Raw genomic sequence first — 24,062 nt, 5'->3', positions numbered from 1 at the left:
GTATGGTTCTTCACAACTGAAGGCTTGATCAGATAAATATTTGTATATCTGACTAGTCGAGTGTTTTCAAAATCAGGCAGGTGTGTAGCTATGCCTCCAGTTTCTTCTCTCTGTGTACAGATATGTATATAAATATATTTTTTATCATTTGTATAAGTCCACATACTGACATTAACGCATAGCAGTTAGTCCAGATCCAGATGAGACAAAATAGGGGTTTTTTTTAAGGTATTTCTTCTCAAGCTGCAATTTTTGTTCTCAAAATGCAAAAGGACTGGCTAACTTTAGTCTCTTCTAAATTCTTCACCACATAGGAAGTATAATAAAGGTAACATTAAATAAAAGGTAAATGCCAGCCATGCTCTAGTTTCAGCTATTCCCACAAACCCATTTTATTAATTTTAAATAACATAACTTTGCATCATCTTGTGATTCTATTTAATAGAGTAATGTAGAGATTGAATTTATTTATAGTTTGAATTTTTAGCCCTGAATATCAAAATAGAAAGAAATTTTTTAGAAAAAATTTATACCAACATTTTTGCCTTTAAAGAGGATTATTATAACATTAACCATAGTTTAAGCAGTCACATGAAAGCTTGGTGACACTGGAGAAAATGGCATCTTAAAGTAAAATGGGATACATTACATTGTTATCTTTTGTCTCCTTTTTCCTATTTCAGGTTCTGGAGAGGCATCTTCTAGTAGAAATGGATTCACTTGTGCATATGAAAATCATCTGAAGCACAGACTCTTAACTTCAGATTTTAAAATGTCTAGGACAAAGAGTTATGAACCTACATCAGTTTCAAACTGTACCATATTTCTAATGGCATCCAGTGCTCTGGGTCCTCAGCTTTCATTTTCCAGTGATGTTGTTTCTGAAAAGACAAATAACATGAATATTAATAATGTCAGGATAGAAGGGCAACTGGAAGTGGCTTCTGTGTTTGCAAGAAGTGTTTACACTATGTCAAGCTCATACAACGAAAAGAGACGAGTTTTAGAAGGGAAGTCAAATCTGAGGTTGGATTCTTCTTACCTTCAAGCTACCAATCATCTATCCGGTAGATACACTGATGGTGTATTTTCCATTACTTCAGCTTCTGATGTACAAAATGGACTATTAAAGAACACAGCTTCACTGAAGTATGAAAATAGCCAGCTGAAAATAACATCTGAAACAAATGGAAGGTATCTACATCTCGCAGCTGTCAATAAACTTGAATTCCTTTTGTCAAAGAAGATGGCAGCACTTCGTTCTGAGTACCAAGCCACTTACAAGCAAACCCAATGTTATGCCTTGTTCACAGGTTCTCTCAATTCCCAGGATCTTGTTTTCAACACTGATTTCTCTCTGACTGATCAAAGGAATCGAGCTGCACATAAGTCATCACTCAACGTTAATCAGTATGGTCTAGCCAGCAGTGCAACTACAAATGTACAGTTTAGTCCACTGACAATGCAGAGTGAAATGAATGCTAAACTTGATACCTCTGGAGGCTCTGTGTCACTGTCATCATCTGGGCGCTATGGAAAAAACAATGCAAAATTCAATGTAGGTGGAAGAGTGAGCTTAACGGAAATAACGCTGGGAAGCGAATATCAGAGTACAATTCTGGGTATGGACAATAAACATGTCTTAAACTTCAGAATTAATAAAGAAGGACTCAAGTTTTCAAATAATTTGCAAGGGTCATTAAAAGAGATTAAGCTGGAGTACACAAATGACTTGAATATTCCTGGCTTATCCCTAACATTTGTTTCAAAGTTAGACAACAGCTTCAGCTTTGACAAGTTCCACAAGCATGTTTTTGACCTTCAGCTGCAGCCCAGATCACTTACAGCTAAGCTGAACAATAATATTAAATACACCAAAACTGAAGTTTCCAACAAAGCAGAACTGCTCCTTGAGCCTCTGAAGCTGAACTTGGGTGGCAATGTGAGAGCAGCCTATGGAACAGATGAAGTAAGACATACCTACGCCATTACATATGCTGATCTAACTGCAAACTTTAAAACAGACACAGTTGCAAATGTCCAAGGTGCAGCAGTGAGTCACAGAGTTAATCTGAATGTGGCAGGACTGGCTTCCTCCATTACTATGAACACAAATTGTGATTCCAAATCTCTCCGTTTCAGCAATGCTCTGCGTTCCACTATGGCCCCATTCACTATCACGGCTGATGTTCACACCAACGGTAACGGGAAGCTGATTGCTCTGGGTGAACATACAGGAGACCTTTACAGCAAAATCCTGTTCAAAGCAGAACCTCTTGCTTTCACTTTCTCCCATGATTACAGAGGATCTACCAGTCATAGCTTCAAGTCTATGAGAAGATACTCTACACAGCTTGATAACAAATTTCATATGCTTTTTACTCCATCAGAGCAGTCGAGTGCTTGGAAATTGAAAAGTCAGCTAAACAATAACATATATTCACAAGATATCAATGCTTACAATGATGCAGAAAAGATTGGTGTGGAACTTAGTGGAAGAGCTTTAGCAGATCTCTCTGTGGTGGATACAGCAATCAGACTACCATTCACATCTGAAGAAGTTAATGTAATTGATGTATTAGGCCTCAGGGACAGCGTGTCAGAGCCTCAAGAATTCAGCATCTCTGGCTCTGTGAAGTATGACAAAAATAAAGATATGCATGTTATTAACCTACCATTCTTGGAACACTTTCCAGTCTACTTTGAACAAATCAGAGGTGCCATTCTATCCACACTGCAGGCTGTACAGAATTACCTGAAAAACATTGACATAGATCAATATATGAAAAAATACAAGGCAACTTTAGATGAATTCCCACAGCACCTTAATGATTACATGGACAAATTAGATCTGAAAGGCAGAGCTAGCACCATAAAAACTAATTTGATTGCTTTCACGAAGGACTATAGAATAACATCTGATGATCTCGAAATTATTCTGGAAAAAGCCCTGGATAATCTTCAAGAAATACTGCTCCAGCTTCAAGTGTATCTGGTGCAAATAGAGCAGTACATCAAAGAGAATTACGATCAGTTTGACATTAATGCACTTATTGCACAACTTCTTGACAAAATAGTTGAAAAAATGACAGCTCTAGATGAAAAATATAAGATAAGAGTGACTGTAGTTGACACTATTCAGAAGTTACAATTTTTTTTAAATCAATATTACCCCAGCAACATTGGAAGCAGCACTATGACTTGGATTAAAAATATAGATGATGAGTATAGGATCACAGGTAGAATAAAGGAGAACCTAGAACAGCTCAAGATTCAGATTCAGAACATTGATATCAGAAGCTTTGCAGAAAATTTGAAAAGGAAGATTAAAATAACTGATGTTAAACAACTATTAGAAAAATTAAAGCGTTCATTACCAATTAAAAAAATGAAAGAAGTTCTTGAACAAATCAAAGACTTTATTCTGAGTTGGATGGAGGAGTACGAAGTGTCTGAGAAGATCAGTGCTTTCCGAGGTCATATGCATAAACTGATTGTAAAATATGAAATTGATAAGCATGTGTATTTTTTATTGGACAGAATGATAGAACTACTTAACCAGTACAGAATACGAGAAACGGTACGGAAAATGACGACCTACCTAAGAAAAATTGACTTGAAGACATGCTTTGACAAAATTGTGTCTTTAATTGATGATGCTGTGAAGAAAGTGCAAACCTTTGATTATGAAATGATGATAAAGAAACTCAACAAATTCCTTGACATGATTATAAAGAAACTCAAATCTTTTGACTATAACCAGTTTGTTGATGACACAAATAACAAAATCCAAGAAATTATACAGAAAATAAATGAGGAACTCAGAAATCTAGAACTGCCACAGAAAGCAGAAGCGTTGAAACAGTATATGAGAGATTTTAATGCTGTAGTTTCAAAATACGTAGAACAACTAAGGGACACCAAGCTTGTTGCTATAATTAACTGGCTCAAGGAGCTCATCGACTCAACAACATTTACTAATCTGAAAGCCAAAGTAAATGAGCATCTGGAAGATCTGCGAGAGAGAATTTCTGACATGGATATCTCCAAGGAATTTGAATGGTATCTTCAAAAGATAAGCCAGTTCTACAATTCTGTTGTCATATACATTTCTGAACAGTGGAACATAGCTTTTAAAAAAATCGTTACTTTGGCTGAGAAGTATGACCTAAAAAATTGGGCTGAAAATTTAAACCAGTTCATTGAAACAGGATTTAAAGTCCCTGAAATAAGAACAGTTATAGTCACTATACCTGCCTTTGAATTCAGTCTTCGAAGTCTTCGGGAAGCAACTTTCCGAACACCGGACTTCATTGTTCCACTGACTGATCTGAAAATCCCCTCCTATGAAATAAATATTAGGAGACTAAAGGACATGAAAATCCCAGCAAAATTTACTACCCCAGAATTTACCGTTCTGAATAGCTTTAAAGTTCCTTCTTACACAATTGACCTAAATGAGATTAAATTTCAGATTGTGAGAATGATAGACCAACTCATCTCTGGTGAATTTCAGCTGCCAGCAATTGATTTATATTTTAAAGATCTGAAGATGAGAGATATGCCTTTTTCTGAGATTTCTTTTCCAGAATTGCAAATGCCTCAGTTGGAAATCCCAGAATTATTGATTCCAAAACTAAATCTAAATGAGTTCCAGATTCCTGACTTGAAGATACCAGAGTTCCAGCTTCCACGTATCCCACATACAGTGACTGCTCCTACATTTGGCAAATTGTCTGGTGCTTTTAGAGTTGCCTCTCCATTCTTTACACTGTCTACTCAAGCTGAAGTTCATAATACTACAGCATCTGCGAACAGTCCAGAATTTGTGACCTCTCTTTCAGCTCAAGCAACGTCCAAATTAGATTTCTTAGTTTTCAGTGTTATTGCAGATTCACATATCTTGGCTCCTGAAATGAAACAGCTGAAGCTTAAAAATTCCATGAAGGTCAGCCACAAGTTCCTTAAAATTGACCATACCAATGAAGTGGTATTTTTAGGGACTTCTGTGTCTGGTGAAGCTGAAACTAGAGCAAAATTCTCTGCAATAAAAAATTCAATAGAACTTCAGAATAATTTAATGGTCAACCTGCAAAGAAAAATTCAGATGCAGAGTGGAACAGCATATTCTCACAGACTGAATATTCCAGAAGCTGACTTTTCCAGCCAGGCTGATCTGGTCAATAATATGACAACAGAGGTAGAGGCAGGACGCATATCATTTACCTCCAATGGCAAAGGAAACTGGAAGTGGACTTCTCCTAACTTCTCCGATGAAGGCACTCACAATTCACATGCCACCTTCAGAGTTGATGGCCCTATTCTTATATTTTTTGCTGATTACAGAATAAATGATAGGTACTTGAAAGTCAGCCAATCTATGAGATATGAATGCGGTTTCCTAAGTTATGCAACGCTTCAGGTTCAGTCTGAAATTGAGTCACAGCGTGTGGGACGTAGCATTCTTAATGTAAAAGGCACTGGACAGCTTGGAGGAATGAAAGTAGAATTAACAGGCTCTCACAATGCTCGTCTCAATGGACGGATTACCGGAACTGTAAACAATGACTTTTTCTTCTTGGTACAGCCTTTTGAAATTCGCCTATTAACCAACAATGATGGAAATGTGAAAATCAGCTTCCCGATGAAACTGACTGGCAAGATTGACTTTCTGAATAATTATGGTCTTTCACTCAGTTCTTCTGTTCAGCAGGTCAGCTGGCAAGCTACTGGCAGGTTCAATCAGTACAGGTATTCCCATAATATGTCTGCTGGCAATAATGATGACAGAATTGAAGCTCATGTCGAAATGAGTGGAGACGCTAATTTAGACTTCCTAAATATTCCTCTAACGATTCCTCAGCTTCACATTCCCTATACTGGAATCCAGACACCTCAGCTAAAAGATTATTCACTGTGGGAACAGGCAGGCCTGAAGAATTTATTGAAGACTACAAGACAATCTTTTGATTTAAATTTGAATGCTCAGTATGAGAAAAACAAAGATATGCATGTAATCCCACTTCCTTTAGCCACAGTGCATGAAGCTCTTAACAAATACATAATTTTCTTCAACAAATATTTTGAGAGAGGAAGAAACACAGCTTTAGATTTCCTCACAAAGTCATATAATGAAGCCAAAACAAAATTTGACAAATACAAAATACAGACATCACTGAACAAACTGCCACGGACCTTCAGGATTCCAGGATACACTATTCCAATTGTGAATATTGAGGTTTCTCCTTTTACTGCTGAGATGCCAGCCTTTGGTTACGTGCTCCCAAAAGAAATAAGCACAACAGGATTCACAGTTCCATTTATTGGCTTTTCAGTACCATCTTACACACTGGTATTACCTTCTCTGGAACTTCCAGTTCTTCATGTTCCACAGGACCTACGCACTCTAAAGCTTCCTAGATTTAGAATCAACAGCCCGTCAAACCAGATCTTAATTCCTGCCATGGGAAACATTACTTATGACTTCTCATTCAAATCCAGCGTGATCACTTTGACTGCAAATGCTGGGCTGTTTAATCAGTCAGATATTGCTGGGCACCTTAGTATCTCATCTTCATCTGTCATTGATGCACTGCAATTTAAGCTGGATGGCTCAACCAGTTTGACAAGAAAAAGAGGACTGAAGCTGGCCACAGCACTGTCTCTGAATAATAACAAATTTCTAGGAGGAAGTCATGACAACAGTATTAGTCTCACAAAGAAGAACCTGGAAGCTTCAATGATGACAAATGCAAAAATCAACACACCAGTTTTTAAAATGAATTTCAGCCAAGAGCTTTCTGGAAATACTAAATCTAAACCCACTATTTCTTCAGGGCTAAAAGTAACATATGACTTTACTACTCCTAAGCATGGCATCAGTGCTAAGGGAGGAGTTGCTCACAAACTTGCTTTAGAGACTCTTACATCTTACCTGTCAGTAGAAACATCAACAAAGGGGAATATCGATGGAGCAATTTACACTGGAAATTCATTTTCTGGAGCTCTAGACCATGAAGCAAACACCTATCTGCATGCTAATGGAGTTCGGTCATCTCTCAAGCTTGAGGCCAACTCCAAAGTAGATGGACTCTGGAACAGTGAAATGAAAGAAATACTTGCAGTTGAAGCATCTACCAGTCGTGTTTATGCAGTCTGGGAGCACAATGGGAAAAACTTTGCACGATACACACCTCTCTTCACAACAACAGGATCTCAGAAATGCAAAGCAACCTTCGAGCTGGCTCCTTGGACAGTGTCAGCAGATCTTCAGATTCAGGTCACTCAGCCAAATTCCTTCCTGGACACAGCATCAGTTAATCAAGTTGTCTTAATGAAAGTCAGTCCTACAGACCAGAAAGTTGGCTGGAAGGGTGAAGGCCAAATTCAGTCATTATCTCTGAGACATGACATGCAATTATCAAATGAAAAATCAAATGCAAAGTTTGATATTTCTGGATCTTTGGAAGGGTACATGGACTTCCTGAAAAGAATTAATTGTGCTATTTCTAAGAAGAGCTTGTGGGATATCTTGAAGTTGGATGTCACTACTGTTGCTGACAGAAAGCACTACTTAAATGCTTCAGCATCCTTCATATACAGGAAGAGTGATGATGGTTACTTTTTCCCTATGCCTGTGATTAGGTTGAGTGATGGCTTCACATTCAGCATTCCAGAGTTACACCTAAAGGCTCCAAGTCCTGTTCTCAGCACTCCAGAGTTCAGAGTTCCATTTTCTACTCTCCAGGTCCCAGCGTACACCATTGACTTGCGCAACATAAAAATTCCACAGACACTAAACATAATGCCATTTGATGTAAATTTACCCACACTGCCAAAACTAAGATTCCCCAGAGTGGATGTAGGAGCCAATTATATTACATTAGAAGAATACAAAATACCATATTTTGAGGTGACAGTACCTGAATACCAAATAACTGTGTCTCAATTCACTCTTCCAAAGAGTATTTCTCTTGGCAGCTTCCATGTGGATCTGGATGAAGTAGCTAATAAGATTGCAGATTTTGATCTGCCTACCATTACAATTCCTGAACAGAAAATTGAGATCCCCCCTCTCAAAGTGTCCTTGCCTGCTGGAATTTACATTCCATCATTTGGTGCCTTGACTGGATCTTTGAAAGTTGCCTCTCCTCTGTATAACGTTACCTGGAGAACAGATTTAACGAATAAAAAGGAATCCTTTGAAGTGTCCATCGACTCTACCTGCAGCTCAACGTTACAATTCCTGGAATATGACTTGAATGGTAAGACATTAAAATTCAGTATGCCACAATTATGGAAGAAATACTGCACACTGTTTTTCACATTTCTTTTCTGGGACATTTCTTATTAATGCGTTGCTATCTGTTTAAAAATTATATTCGCTGCTTTAACCCCATCAGCATTAGACAGATACCTTGAAGACTGGGGACAAAATGCATGGATAACTAATAGCATGCTCTGCTATACATACATAAAAAAAAAAAAAAAAAAGAAAATGGAAAAGATCTCTATTGGATAGCTGCTTCTTACTTTAAATTGCAGGCATCATGACATTCCTCAATTACTTATAATAATAGATGAAAAGGGGAGAAAGTTGGCTGACATTTTATATGATTCAGTTCAAACAAATAAATATTTACCCCATTCTTTATGAACTGTGTTTGATTTTGAAAATTACTCCAACTCAGAAAGCTCAGATGTCCCATACTGCTTTTAGTTCTAGATTTTAGAATAATAATAATAATAATAAATACATCATAATAAAACTATAAACTCTCAAGACATTAGAATCCCTATTTATGGCCTGCAAAAATGCAAAATGTTATACCTCTGTCATTATAAACATAAGGTAAAATGGAATTTTTAAATACTCTGATTGAACAAGCATTTTTATGTCTTGTTATCTGGGGCATGATCGATGTTCACTTTTTTTGTTTTGTTTTGTTTTGTTTTGTTTTTTTAATGCATAATTTTACATACTATGAAAACACTCCACAACTGGCCTTCTAGGGGACAGCTTGACATATATTTTGTGTTGTTTGCTGGTAAATTCTGGTAACACACACAACTGAAATCTGTTTCACAGTTGTTTCAAACTACAAATATGAAGAAGGCAAGTTTGTAAAGAAGACCGTAGGCAGCTTTGCTCATCGTGACTTGAGTGCAAACTACATTGAAGATCTCGCTCTTCAGGGATTTGGGTAAAGATTTATTCTGATAATATAATTTATAATAGATTAAAGTGCCAATTATGTACATGTTGCTTTTAAGACCAGTGCCCAAGACTGTTTTGCTATAATTAGTAAGAAACTATGTAACTATTCTGTCACTATTGGTGGTAACACTTTCAATCGTGAGATAGCTGGAATGCTATTCTCCCTGGGCACATCCATCATAGTTTTTCTGAGCAGCCCTATTTCATATCATTGCTGAGCTATGAACACAGCATTTTATAATCAGAGCAGTTCTAGATCAGGCCAGCAGCACATTTTTTCACTGAAGGCCTCTGTAAACACAAACCATTAAAGCGTAATTTTTATTCACAAGTACCAGTACTGCAGATTACAGTGCTGACCTTCCAACTGCCTCTTTTTATCTGCAAGTGTTGTGCATATATATCCAAGGGACCAAAATCTGTGAAGGCAAGTAAAAAAGCAGACAGAAAATACTTCCTAAACTTTGAATTGGTGGAAAAACTGAAATCAGCTTTTAGAGGCCTAGAAAGCTTGTAATGCTGTAGCTGCACATTTTGATTTGCTTTCATGATTTAATGAAGATTCTCAATGCAGCTCAAAATATTATCAAAAAAAAAAAAAAAAGGAAAAATTGAAATAGCATAAACTTTTGAATGTGCTAGACTAAATCTGGGCCGCCTAGTCTAGTGGTTGGTGACCCTGCACATAGCAGGGGAGTTGAAACTCAAAGATCACTGTGGTCCTTTTCAACCCAGGCCATTCTATGATTCTATGATTCTAAATCTTAAGAAACTTGGATAATAAAGCCCTCCTTTTGTTACAAATTTATTGTTTATGTAGATAAATATAATACAATAGGTGTTATTATATTTAGGCATATTGCATTTTGTACTTCCTCAGGGCCTGTGCTATCTCTGCGTAATCCTTCATACCTGTGTATTCATTGTTGTTACAGAACTGTGGAGAACACTGCATCACTAGATGTCATCAGCCCAACATTTGCTGACGTTCATGTGCGTTATCAAATGACTGACAACATGATATCCTCCACAGTATCCTCTCCTTCTGCTGGGATCTTGGGCTTTCTTGTTCAAATAGAAACTGACACCCTCAAGGAGAAATTTTACTACAGAACTCTGGTAAGCTAGATATGACCAAAAAAGAGAAAAAAAGTTGAGCACTGTCAGATAAAAAATCCATTTTTAAGTTTGTATGTGTGGATGTTAAGACATAAATTAACCATCCTTTGTTGAAACAAAGTGTATTATCAGTAATTACAATTTTTGTTGCCTATACTGGCCTTGCAAATTCTGAAAGTAGCATCTATGTGAAGAGACTGGTTCAGCTTCACACAATTAATTTTACCCCCTCCTATGATCAAGAAAACATACCTGCTGAACATGATGAAATTATAGAACTAGGTTTTTTATAAGCCACTGATCAGGTTTGGCATACATCCATTAGGCTATAAGTGGTCTTTATTGTGATCACTAGATTGGAAGACGTCAGACCATCCATAGAATTTCTTCTTTTTGGATCCATTAATATGCCACCATTGGAAAAGTAAAAACCTTATTAGATTTGCTAACAAACGGTGCTAATATGATTGACATACTACAATATTAAAAGTATACATTCCAAGATGATACACTAAATTAAGAATCATAATTAACACATAATTAGCTACTTACTACTGAAAACTGGATTTTTTTAAATGTAAATAGATTCTTTTATGAGGATCCTCAATTTCTCTGAGTAGCTTTCATTCTAAATTGTACCATAGATTTAAATGATTGCAAAATTAAATCTTCTTATGTTTTCACATTAATGAAAGGCAGTTTGAATTAGCTTTAAATAATTTCAAGAACTACTGGAAGGCTCGTTTTCTTAAATAATTCACATACTTTATGAGAAATCATGGGCACTTAGTAGAAAGGAAGGAAAAATCTTACTTAAAGTCAGATTTAAACAAACAAACAAACAAAAAACAGATTAAATTATGCCATAGTACTCCTGTACAAAGAAGCATGGAGTAGTCTAGTATAATAATTTGTTCCAAACTAACCTGTCAAGATGGCAGCAAGCATACAGTAGACAAAAATGTGTAGTGTTTGTATCTTAATATATAATAAAATTGAAAGGATGCAGAATGAGAATATTGAAATGTGTTCATTATAAATGGCATTGGATTTGTTTTGTTTACAAAATCCCTTACGCTTATCTTGTTTTATCCTTTCAGTCTGCACCTCAGAAGGACATTGACATACTAAAAAGTGAGATATCCTTCAGGAATTCTGACATCATTCAAATAAAATTGAACTGGAAAGAGGATGCTGCCAAAGACTTGCTGTTGGGTTTGAAAGAAAAAGTACCTAAAATGACAAGTGCAGTCTATAAGTGTGTTAATCGGTACTATAAGGAGCATATGGGACTGGATATAAGTGATGCCACTGTCATAATGAAGAATATATTGCAGAATAATGCTGACAAAGCTTACATGTTTGCTGCAAGACAAGTAGATCAAATGGATGTTCAGCTTCGCACAGCTGCCAATGAAGCCTCTGAGAAATATCAGGAGATGAAGGTGAAAGCTAGACAGCTATATAAAAGAGCAGCAGAGCAAGCTGAACAGATTGACTACCAAAGAATAAAAGCAAGGCTTTTGGATGCTACAGTTGACCTAATGGAAGAATATCACAGTAAAATAAGACACCTAATTGACTCAGTCATTGAATTCCTGAAGACCACAAAATTCCAGATCCCTGGACTGTCTGAAAAGTATACAGGTGAAGAATTATACCTTATGACTACAGAGAAGGCTGCAAAAACTGCAGATATATGCCTTTCAAAACTTCAGGAGTACTTTGATGCCTTGATTGCAGCTATCAATGAACTGGAAGTCAGAGTTCCTGCTTCTGAAACCATCCTCAGAGGTCGTAATGTACTTGATCAAATTAAGGAAATGCTGAAACATTTGCAGGAGAAAATCAGGCAGACCTTTGTTACTCTCCAAGAAGCTGACTTCGCAGGAAAGCTTAACCGACTGAAGCAAGTGGTGCAAAAAACTTTTCAGAAGGCAGGAAATATGGTTAGAAGCTTGCAGTCCAAAAATTTTGAGGACATCAAAGTCCAAATGCAACAGCTGTACAAGGACGCAATGGCTTCAGACTATGCACACAAACTTAGATCCTTGGCAGAAAATGTTAAAAAGTACATTTCTCAGATGAAAAATTTTAGCCAGAAGACATTACAGAAGCTTTCAGAAAATCTGCAACAGCTGGTCCTCTATATAAAGGCATTGCGGGAGGAATACTTTGATCCTACTACACTTGGATGGTCAGTGAAATACTATGAAGTAGAAGACAAGGTACTAGGATTGCTAAAGAATCTAATGGATACACTAGTCATTTGGTACAATGAATATGCTAAAGATCTTTCTGACTTGGTTACACGCCTCACAGACCAAGTAAGAGAGCTGGTGGAAAACTACAGGCAGGAATATTACGACCTTATAACTGATGTTGAAGGAAAAGGAAGACAGAAGGTTATGGAGCTCTCATCCGCTGCTCAAGAAAAAATCCGATATTGGTCTGCAGTTGCTAAAAGGAAAATCAATGAGCATAACAGGCAAGTTAAAGCAAAACTCCAGGAGATATATGGGCAGCTTAGTGATTCTCAAGAAAAGCTAATCAATGTGGCCAAAATGTTAATTGATCTAACTGTAGAAAAGTACTCTACATTCATGAAATACATCTTTGAGCTTCTTCGTTGGTTTGAGCAAGCAACAGCTGACAGCATAAAACCATATATAGCTGTTCGTGAAGGAGAGCTTAGAATAGATGTGCCGTTTGATTGGGAGTACATTAACCAAATGCCACAGAAAAGCAGAGAGGCACTCAGAAATAAAGTGGAACTAACACGTGCGCTAATTCAGCAAGGCGTTGAACAAGGCACCAGGAAATGGGAAGAAATGCAAGCATTCATTGATGAACAACTTGCCACTGAGCAGCTGAGTTTTCAACAGATTGTGGAAAACATACAGAAGCGCATGAAGACCTGAATGAACATGCAGAAGACGAGAAATAATGAGTTTGTACCGCAATGTATTTAAACGTAACAGCAATTAACATACTGGAACTTCAAGTAGATACTGTTTGAATCTGAATTTATAACTGAAAACTAAATAATCTACAGTAGGTTATTTTAATAAGCTTAATAACACAATAAATGAGTTCTTTATTACATTTTTGTGTCATTCATTGAAGCTAGTTTTACTTGGGCCATAGGGCTTACTCCAACAATTGTCAAGGTCAATGGAAGTCTTTGCATTGTTTTCCATGTTTGTTGGATCAAGCAAGTAATGTGCAATACATATTGTAAATATTCACAAAAACTATGAAATACATAAAAAAAAAAGTGGATTTTAAAATAAAGGTCATATTTGTAAGCCAGATGAAAAATAACTTGGAAGCACGTCTATTTCCCAGCACAGAAATACCTTCAAAAATAAGTTTGGGAGAAAAAGAAGAGAAGAGCACATACCAAAAAAAGGAAGAAAAATAAGAAAAACTAATTTTGGGAAAAGTATCAAATGGCAGAAAAGAATATCACTGAGTAGAAAATTCCAGAGTCCTGGAAAATTTCAGATAATGTCAATGTTCTATTAAAAAAAAAAAAAATCTATGCATGTATCAGTTTTCAAAAAGATATGCCAAGAATTTTTTTCTCAGTGGCTAATTTATGATTCAGAAATACGTTTTTCTTACCTGTTTCCCTGAGATATCCCTTGCTTGACATCACATTGTCTAACTTCTACTTTTCATGAGTTTATTTGACTGTCAATGTTTCACTGATATCACTGAATAGAATGGGAGTCAAAATGTTTTCCCCTCCATCCTCTAGGCTGACCTCATTTCAATGAATCCCCAATTTAAATAATACTGAAGAATTCAATCACAAGATGGGAATGCATTTGAGTGGAAAATGGGACCTGTTGTGGCTTTTTTTCACCTGTTGGAATACTATATATAGTGCTTGAAAAAGGCTTGCTTAGGCTGAAATAATATTGCCTCTTTGAGAATAAACTCTTTAACAAACAAGACTAGAAATTTTGTATGCATGTTTGTTTTGATACCATCAGTCTACTCTGTAATATGATTTTTGCTGCTTCATTAATGGGAAACCAGAGATTATCTCATCCGTTTGTTTGCAGCCATGACCTGTCAGAGTGTGGTTTCATCTCATGGCATGGTGGGTTACATACAGGAAGAAATGGAGCACCAGTTTACCCTATTTTCACCCTGAAGAGTTACAATCTGTGTATGTCACTCTTCCCAGGGGAACCAGAGATATAAAACTCTGTTCGTGTGTTCTGTGAAGTAGCATACTAAAAAAAGACACTGGCTGCAGAGCCTTTTCACCTTCATTCACAAGGAAACTGAAGCCTGACATCAGATTACACAACTCATTTCCCTGAATTTCACAAATGTTTGAGCACACCAGATTTCTCAGACACTGCCTGATTCTCATTTCCCTCCATCATGACAAATAGCACTGTGAAACAAAGGACAGTAGAAAGAATTGTAAAAGTTATGGGAGGGGAAAGATTTAAAGTTTTGTCTTCATGGCAATTTACTTCTGTTCATCATCCATAGTTCTTGAGAGGGTTATAAATTCTGAAGAAAGGTTTACTTACAAATAATGGGTTAACTGAATAATAAATATGCCAAATAGCATAAATACTGGTTCTCTTTGGCAAGAGTGAAGCTTCCCAAGAGCAAACACAATAGTTCGCACACTGAACTGTGGTTAGAGGTTAGAGGAGATTTCCAAGTCTCAAAGCAATGCTGCCGCCAATTGGATTAGAGCTCTCCATCCTGTCATCAATCTGACAGTCATCTTCCAGTCATTCCACAGTTGTTTTGGGGAGGGCCTGGAAGCAGAACATCAATCTCAAAAATTAGATCTTGGTGGAAGTTAGCTGCAGTACGAATTTGTATCTGCATACCACAGATGTTATCTTATGCACCTATTTGAAACTCTTGCTGTGTTTTAACCTAGAAAGGAGTGTGCGTTTGCACATATGCACAGGTATGACCCACAAGCATGTACAACCACATGTAACTTTTATTTCTATTCCTGTTTGGTTTTCTTCATTTTTTTCTTTTTCTTTCAGTTTCTAGCAGATTTCAGCCTTTTTTTTTTTTTTTTTTTTTTTTTTTCCACATAAAGTATTACAGAAACATAGACAAAACCACAAGTGTTCAAATAGTGGTACAATTGACTCCTCTTATGAAACTTCTGTGATATAATAATTTGAAATATTTTTAGTTCCATTTTGGCCTCTTTTTCAGCCTGGTTTATATAATAAGAAATAATATATTTCATTAAATTGAATCGTGTGGGAGATAACAGGGAACAAACAACTATCTGGGGCTCACTGACATTGTTTCTTTTTTTCCTATAGTCCTCATCGTTTGAATTCTCATAAATGCCAGAGGGGCTTTTCTTTATAATTTACAGCAAGTATCAGACATAGAGCAGAACTGGTTGTAAAAGTTTAATTAAGTGAAACATTTTAACAAGAAATTCAGAGAACAATATGCCCTGCTCTAACTAAGTGATTGTAGAAATAGCATTGACAAGAAACGTGTGTGTTCCTAAATGAAAAACTTTTGCAGATGTAGGACAGCAAAAATGTTCCAGAATTTTAGATTATGCAACTAACTGGAGTTCATCTTTTATTAAGTGATTTAAAAATACATGTAAGCATTTGCTATGTATACATAGATTCTACACACATACCACATCCACGCTTACCCTACTGTGCGTTATCCAGCTCCAGCTCTATTCTATGATAAAGATATTTGCAGAGCAACTGTCATTATGGCCTATCAATACCTTAAACAAGGTTTAAATTGAAATATTTAGTTGCTCAGTGACACCAAATTTTGTAGTCCTCTTCTGCTGGCAGATTTATTGCTCAGGTCGGAAACCAGAATTTATTAAAGACCATAAGGACATAGAGAACTGCTTGCATTCTGTTTCAGCAGAGCCAAATCCTGGCCCAAATCAATGGCAAAATGTCTATTGGCCTCCGCAGAAGTAGGCTATAGTTATGAGTATAACTTGAGAAGCACTTTGGGATCATGCAGGACAAAAAGTTATATTATTCTCTATAAAAATCTACACAAAATATATCTGAAAAAGCATGCAGTCGGGAAAATTAAGCACTAACAAATTCAAGACAGATTGCCTGCACAGCATTAACCAGTCTCTGTATGTACTGTTATCCAGTTTTACCTAATATCACATATAAAGTCTGCCATGGCCAAGAATCCTGGGTTCTGTTCTCATGCCTTAAACATGGAATATCCTTATTTGCATCACCCTCTCCCTCTTTTCATTATCCATCCAAGGCACTGAGGAAAACTGAGGCCTAGCAGAACAAAGGCAGATGTTGGAAGATTACAAGGCCTGACCAGGCAAAGCCCTGAACAACCCAGCGTGTGTTCAAGGTTGGCCATCCTTGGAGTGGGAAGGTGCAGTAGAGATACTGCAATGACCCTTCTAGCCTGAGTTACTTCATCATTCATTTTTTGTGACTAAAGTGGTATGGCTTTACGTTACTGAGCTTAACATCACACTTACCCTTTGTTAAGTAATATATAAGAAATTGGCTTTGTCATAATTCTAATGCATCATTATACAAAAATATAGAAGTTGTTCCATAAAAGCATTGTCATTCTGATTGCATAGGCTCTGATACACTAAACTGAGGTACAACCACCAAGCTGAATACTGTCTATCACTAGCCTACTACTGTTTTGCCAGCATCTATCAACATAACTATGGATAGCAGCAGGTTTCTGATAAAACCTTTGTGTCTATCATTCCATGATTCTGTTGGTGGAGTGTCAGAAGATTTGAATGCTGTTAACTGGTATGATTAAGGCATATTTCAGTAACAGGAATTAGCAAAGTCAAGGTGAGCAGGTTCTTGTCTGTCCATCCACTATCTCTGGTTTGTGCAACCTGATACACTATCATGGCTGTATTAAGGGAAGAAGGTGTCAGGGCAAGCTTTGATAAGCGGTTTGGAACTTCTATCTTTAGATTGATAGTAGGATGTCATAACAGCTCTTCAACAATCTTTCTCTTCAAACTGTTATCTATCCAGAAAATAACCTTGTCTTGAACTGCACATAACACATGCCCTAGGAATCAACACAGTTGCCAAGGTATTGCCTGCCAAATATCTGACATATTATTCTTTGGTATAATCGATGATTTCCTTTAATCTTCAGTATCTGTGAAACTGACTTCTACCAACCTGGACCGCCTACTGGAGAAGTCTTTCTTAATTTCTCTTCTATATTTCTGGGTTCTGGACCCAGCATAATTTGTGAGCCAGAGGATTTCAAAACCACTTTCACCTACACTGTTGAAAACCTTTTCTTTAACCTGCTCTTCCACAAGAAACAAGGCCTTGCTGTTTCTCTTTCTGTTGTGAATCACTCTGTAGTGTGGATGGGCAAAAGCATGTGCTATTCTCCTTAAAGTATTCACTTTAAGCTTGCCACGTATTTGGATATGTGGATCCATAACCAGTCAGTCATTCCTATAATACTAGATATATACCTACATGAGAACAAGTTTGCAAAAGCAAGTGGATAGTATATGTAACATACTATGACAAATTTTTCATGGCTAATGCTGTATCTTCACAGCTATATCCCATAATCTTTACCAGTCCTGTATTCACTAAAAAAGTATCTTGAATTCCCCTGATGCCTTCTATCAGTTAAATTTGCCCAGTCAATTCTTCACTGTTCCTCTTCATGACACTTTAGATAGAAGCACAACTGCCTTACCAAACACAACGACTTTCCCAACATGCAGGAACCGACCAAAAAGTGCAATATGATTAGTATTATTAATCACACTCCTGACTGTGATTTCAGTACCTGTTAGGAAAATAAACACTGTTAATTCTTCTTAGAATTTCTGGAGATGGCTCATCTGCCAGCCTGGGCATCAGCTTAAACACACAGTGGCATTGTACTAAATACACAGAGAAGCAGTTCCACCAGCAAATTAGAGATGTAACAAATGATATAAAAGACACTTAGGCCTGACTTGTGTTGTGAAGAATTTGTCAGTTCTTTGCTGTAAACAGAGGTTATATTCTGCTCTGTGATATACAGAGGCTGCTCTACCGTTTTGTGTACAGACTTGGTTAAATATGGAAAACAAGTAGTTAGCCTCCAGAACACATGAAGGCTCTGAAGGTAACACCTCCTATTTTATTATGTCAGCCCACGCTGTCAGAGGCAGATGATGCTGGTATGGCAGCAGAGGTTGAACCTTCCCACCAATATCCCATTACAAGTTGTTGTTGTTACTGTGTGACAGATGGCAGCAGAGGAGCAGTCTGACAGAATGGCGTCTGGTGTGGAAATGCAGATAAAGCAAAGGTGTGTCAATGAATTCCTCAATGTGGAAAACACAGCACCCATTGACATTCATCAACACTTGATGAATGCATTTGGAGACTAAACAGTGGCTGTGAACACAGTGAGGCAGTGAGTGATGCATTTCAGCAATGACGACAGCAACAGTGGCTCACCTCTGCTGGCGCAGGTTTTTATGAGTGCAGCATGCAGGCTCTTGTTCATCGATGGTGAAAATGCACAGTTAACAGTGGTGACTAGACTGAAAAATAGTGTTTATTAGTTGATAATTTGCTCTATCAAATAATGATATGGTGTTCTTTCTGTCTGCTGTAGTTTCCATGGAAATAAATAGGAAACAATACTTTTGGAGTAACCTAAATACTTTTCCCCACTTTGTCATTACTTCCATAAAGCTTGATTTTGTTTTTATTCAGAATCACTTTGTGTAGAAAGTGATGTATGGATGCCCTTCTATCCAGCTATACGACTGTTCGGAAAGTGCTGGCAATTATAGTTCTTTAGGTAGGTTTAATGTATAGAAGCTTTATATGCTGGAACCCCAGAAATCACTCTCTGTTAAAATGCTGTTACATCAGCAGTGTCATAAACGCTCACCCCTGATGTATACCAGTGACCCTGATGCACCTTTTTTTTTCTTAGCATTTTGGTAGTCAGACTGAAAGGCAGTTTAGACCCAAAGCCAGCTGCAAACAGCTTTTAGACTTATATGCTAAGGCAACTGAATCAGACTTCTGTATTAAGCCAGAAAATCCCCATTCTTTGTGTGTTTGCACCTCCCACTCCCACTGAAGCTGCATCACATTGCTATAAGAAAAGAAAAATGGAGAGATGGAAAGACTGACACTCAGTTTCTCCATAGGTGTTAATTGTGTTTTCCTGCTCTTAATTTAAATTACTGCAGGATCATTATCTTTAAATATTCCCAGAGTCATCAATAAAAAAAAGATCTCACAAGCACCTACCACATTTATCTTCTGTGACACGACAAGCAGACATTTCACATTAACAGGCTATTTGTCTCTCCATAACGTTCTTGGTCTTTATTATATTTGTTTCTTTAATAAGCCTTTGTTTTTGTCTATGGTAATGACTCGTTAGGACTACTTACAAACAATACAGAAAGTTACGCAAAAGCATTTAATTTGAAAGTTGCAGAACAGAAAACCAGCCAAACTCTAAGGAACACTCATCCTTCACACATAGCCCATCCATGCAAAGCTATGAAGTCAAGTGCATTACGGCAGTACAAACACCACCTTGTCTCTCTCTCAGACACATCTGTCTGTGTGCACATTCAACCATACAAACATGCACACACGTACAATGTGCATTACTGTCAAGTTAAATGCCTAAAGTCAATCCTTAATCCTTAGGTCATCCCCTTCATTTCAGCACGTTGAGCCAGCCAAGTCTTCCCAAGAAGATTGTCAGCAGCTAGCTGAGGTAACTCTTCCCACTCAGCTCCCATTAATTCAGCAGCTTCACCAATGGTGTTCCACAAAGTTTGTCATCTAAAGCTTCAATTTTAGTTTAAACAAAACAAAGGATCAGAGAACTAAGTTTGTAAAATGTTTCAGTGAGTTATTTTTACTCAATTCTTTTTCTCCTTTTAGCTGAAACACCCTGATGAATTCAGTAAAAAGTTTTGTTAAATGATACAGTTGATCTTATTCAGCCTTTCACAGTTCCTTTCCAAATCATTCAAAATGAATTATTCAAATCTTTTTAGAAACAAAATTTAGTATCAATATTTACCAGTGGGAGATGATCTCAGCAGCTAGTGACTTCTCTTTGGCCATATATATGTTTATGTCATTTTGTATGTCCTCCCCTTAAGCTTTTTATTGACTGTCCCTATCTTTCTGCTTTTTACAAATTGTGATAAATACTCCATGATTGATTACCCTTACAACATTTTATCCATTATAAAGTCAGAATCTCGTCTTAGTAGGTCATGTTCTGGATTGGAGTTCAATTCTTAGGCCAATTCTGGATTAACTGCATAATTTGGTCACCTTGTTTTCTTATATGTTAATTTCCCAGTAGTAAAATAGGAATTATATCTCTCTGTTTTTCAGCAGAGTTCTCAGGACAGAACTATTTCATAAATTGGAGATAATTTAATAAGTCTAACGATGCTGAATTCCATAAAGTAGATAGAAGCATTGTAATGGCAACAATAAATTAAGATGCATGTATTGACTTCTCTCTTCCATCATAATGTTTATTGTTTTAGAAACTTGGAGTTGATTTCATTGCTAAATCACTCAGAAACACTCTAGTCCACCCCAAAATCATCATATGTACCAGGCATCAAGCATATAACACTCTCATACAGATAAATGATCCGAGGAATGGACTCAACGGCTGTTAGCAGTTAATTTATATCGTGGTTTCGACATAAACTTTTAACTTTGGAAATAATCTGCCACCCGTTTCAATTTTTGGCTGCCACATAATGCACCTTTGTGAAGTCACTTTTCTGCCTAATAGGGATGTTTCTTTTTATGGTGAACATTTCTTTTTAAAATAACAAATAGTTATCTCGTTTACCATTCACAAAAAGCATGCCACTTAACCGTATGTAACCAAGCCTCATTTCATCTGGTTTAATGTTCAGCAAGGCATGCATACTAGTAGATATTACAGAGAGAAGATGATTTATTTAATAAAATTACTTTACTTTTTTTTCCATTAAAAGAACCCCACACAAATAATTACAACAAAAAATTGATCAAAGTAGAAAAGCATAGCCTGCAAAGATAGATACCAAAAAGTCAGCACATACTGGAAAGTCTGATGCTAACTCAGCTGCTGCTTCACACCATCTCCACTTCTGCTCTGTTTCTGGTATGCAGCCAATCTCTATTTTTGAAGTAAGTACTCCCATAGTGATTACTGATTTAGTTAGCAGATAGCCCATTTGTTACACTGTGAATAAGGTTGCGAGAGAACTTTTTCAAAAACATTTTTTTCTAGTGTGTAGAGTAAAGATTTGGTCGTATGTAATATGTAATTTAGAATCATAGAATTATCGAGGTTGGAAAAGATGTTCAATACCATCAAGTCCAACCATCAACCTGATCTACCTTGTCCCACCACTGAACTGTGTCACTTAGTGACGCATCCACTCATCTCTTAAATATTTTCATGGATGGTGAATCCACTGCCTCCCCGTGCATCCTGTTCCAATGCTAGACTACCATTGTATTTACCAGATTATCTTCAAGTTATGAACTAGATCTGTTCTGGGAACTGATGAAATTTGTGAATAAGTTCTCCTTAATGTCCAGTCTAAATCTCCCCTAGCACAGCTTGGGACCATTTTTTTTGTGCCCTATCACTTTCACTGAGAAAAGAGAACAACACACTCCTTGCCGCAGCCTCTTTTCAGGTAGTTGTGTAGAGCAAAGAGGCCTCCCCTCAGCCTCCTCCACACTAAACAACCTCAATCCTCTCAGTCACTCCTTGTATGTCTTGTTTTCTAGTCCCTTCACTAGCTTCACTGCTCTTCTCTGCACACACACTGCAACTTATGAGTGCCCCAGCCACAGGAAATTTTTCTGCGGAACTCCTGGTCAACCATGCAGCACAAATGTGTAGTAAACCTCACTTTGGCACTCTATATGCTCTCTAATGTATTTAATACAGTGCAAGTGAAGGAACCTCACATGTTCCCCACTCACACTGGAAGTCACAGAAAAGTGCTCTAGATGACATTTTATGTTGATCGACACCCTGGTTTGCTGCTGCTGTTTATCTTCAACACACATAGAATCTGTTTTCAGGAAAAGATAGGCCAATAAATGTGATATTTTGTTTTGACATACTGCATTCCTCTTACTCATTAGATGCCTTTTTGAGTTTAATCTAAGAATGTTGCTCTTTCAGTCAACCAGATAAGGCATCTTTTTTTCTTTTGGGGAAAAGAGGAGTGAGAGGTCTACGATTTTTTTGGCTAAAGCAACACCAAATCTTTTTGCAGTTGAGTCTTTGTTCTTAAAATAAACACATGAACTTGGCTTAAAATAAGAAGTAGTAGAATTTGTTATTAGAACACACTTGTGATTAGCAGAACCACTAAACAGCAGCTGTCCTTATACACTGAGTGAGATGACCACACTTTCCCCACATACTTTGGAGGACAAGAATGACATGTGCTACAAGGCTGAGGATGTCAGAAATGTTGAGGATGCCTTTTAAATTACACTTACTGCTCTGTGTTTCTCCAACAAAAAAAGGCACTCTAAGAAAGTAAGGAAATTGAGCAAGACAAACAGGCTATGTTCAGTAAATTTTATCTCTGAGATTGTCCTCCAAAACCAGGCTGTGAAACATGGTTTGCCCAGGATAGTGCCCTCAGAGTTAAAACAAACAAAACAAAAAACACACAAAAAAGGCATTCATGCATTCATGCATGGCTTTCTAGGAGTGTCCCTAGCAATACACTATAGGGAGGGAAGAAAAGTTACATTTTGTGACATTTTGAGCTTTCTTCTCTTATGGAAACAAATGAGGATTTTAAAAATATGTATTTTTTTCAAAATAAATATCCAGATTGTCTAAAATGATCAGGTTAATCAGGAGTGACTTAGAAATCTAATGAAAGCTAATGAGGTTCAATAAGGCCAAGTGCAGGGTGCTGCACTTGGGCCAGGGCATCCCAGGTACTTATACAAACTGGGGGAAGATCTCCTTGAGAGCAGCCCTGCGGAGAAGGACTTGGGGATCCTGGTAGATGAGAAGCTGGATATGAGCCAGCAGTGTGTGCTTGCAGCCCGGAAGGCCAACTGTGTTCCGGGCTGCATTAAAAAAGGGTGGCCGGCAGGGAGAGGGAGGTGGTTGTGCCCCTCTACTCAGCTCTTGTGAGGTCCCATCTGGAGTACTGTGTCCAGGCCTGGGGCCCCCAGTACAGTAAAGACTGTACTCTTAGGCGCTCTTAGAGCAAGTCCAGAGGAGGGCCACTAAGATGATCAGAGGGCTGGAGCACCTCTCCTATGAGGAAAGGTTGAGGGAACCGGGCTTGTATAATTTTGAGAAGAGAAGGCTCCAGGGAGACCTCCTTGTGGCCTTCTAGTACTTGAAGGGAGCACATAAACAGGAGGGGGAATAGCTGTTTACGAAGGTGGATAGTGATAGGACAAGGGGGAATGGTCATAAACTGAGACAGGGGAGGTTTAGGTTAGATATTACAAGGAAGTTTTTCATACAGAGGGTGGTGGTGACACACTGGAACAGGTTGCCCAAGGAGGTTGTGGATGCCCCATCCCTGGAGGCATTCAAGGCCAGGCTGGATGTGGCTCTGGGCAGCCTGGTCTGGTGGTTGGCGACCGTGCACATAGCAGGGGGGTTGAAACTAGATGATCATTGTGATCCTTTTCAACCCAGG

The 24,062-nt window shown here is 37.6% G+C and overlaps 1 protein-coding gene across 1 annotated transcript in view; it reads left to right on the top strand.

The window, feature by feature from the left end:
• The window catches only part of APOB (apolipoprotein B), a 35,476-nt gene extending 21,178 nt beyond the window's left edge, over positions 1 to 14,298 (top strand). Inside the window, exons 26-29 of the mRNA NM_001044633.2 lie at positions 684 to 8,264; positions 9,089 to 9,203; positions 10,153 to 10,336; positions 11,437 to 14,298. Coding sequence (NP_001038098.2) covers positions 684 to 8,264; positions 9,089 to 9,203; positions 10,153 to 10,336; positions 11,437 to 13,257 — 9,701 coding nt within the window. The 3' untranslated portion in view covers positions 13,258 to 14,298. The remainder of the gene's footprint in view (positions 1 to 683; positions 8,265 to 9,088; positions 9,204 to 10,152; positions 10,337 to 11,436) is intronic.
• The last annotated feature ends 9,764 nt before the right edge of the window (positions 14,299 to 24,062 follow it).

The sequence above is a fragment of the Gallus gallus genome, chromosome 3, assembly GCF_016699485.2.
Source record: "Gallus gallus isolate bGalGal1 chromosome 3, bGalGal1.mat.broiler.GRCg7b, whole genome shotgun sequence".
NCBI lineage: Eukaryota > Metazoa > Chordata > Aves > Galliformes > Phasianidae > Gallus > Gallus gallus.
This window is presented reverse-complemented; position numbering and strand designations above follow the sequence as displayed.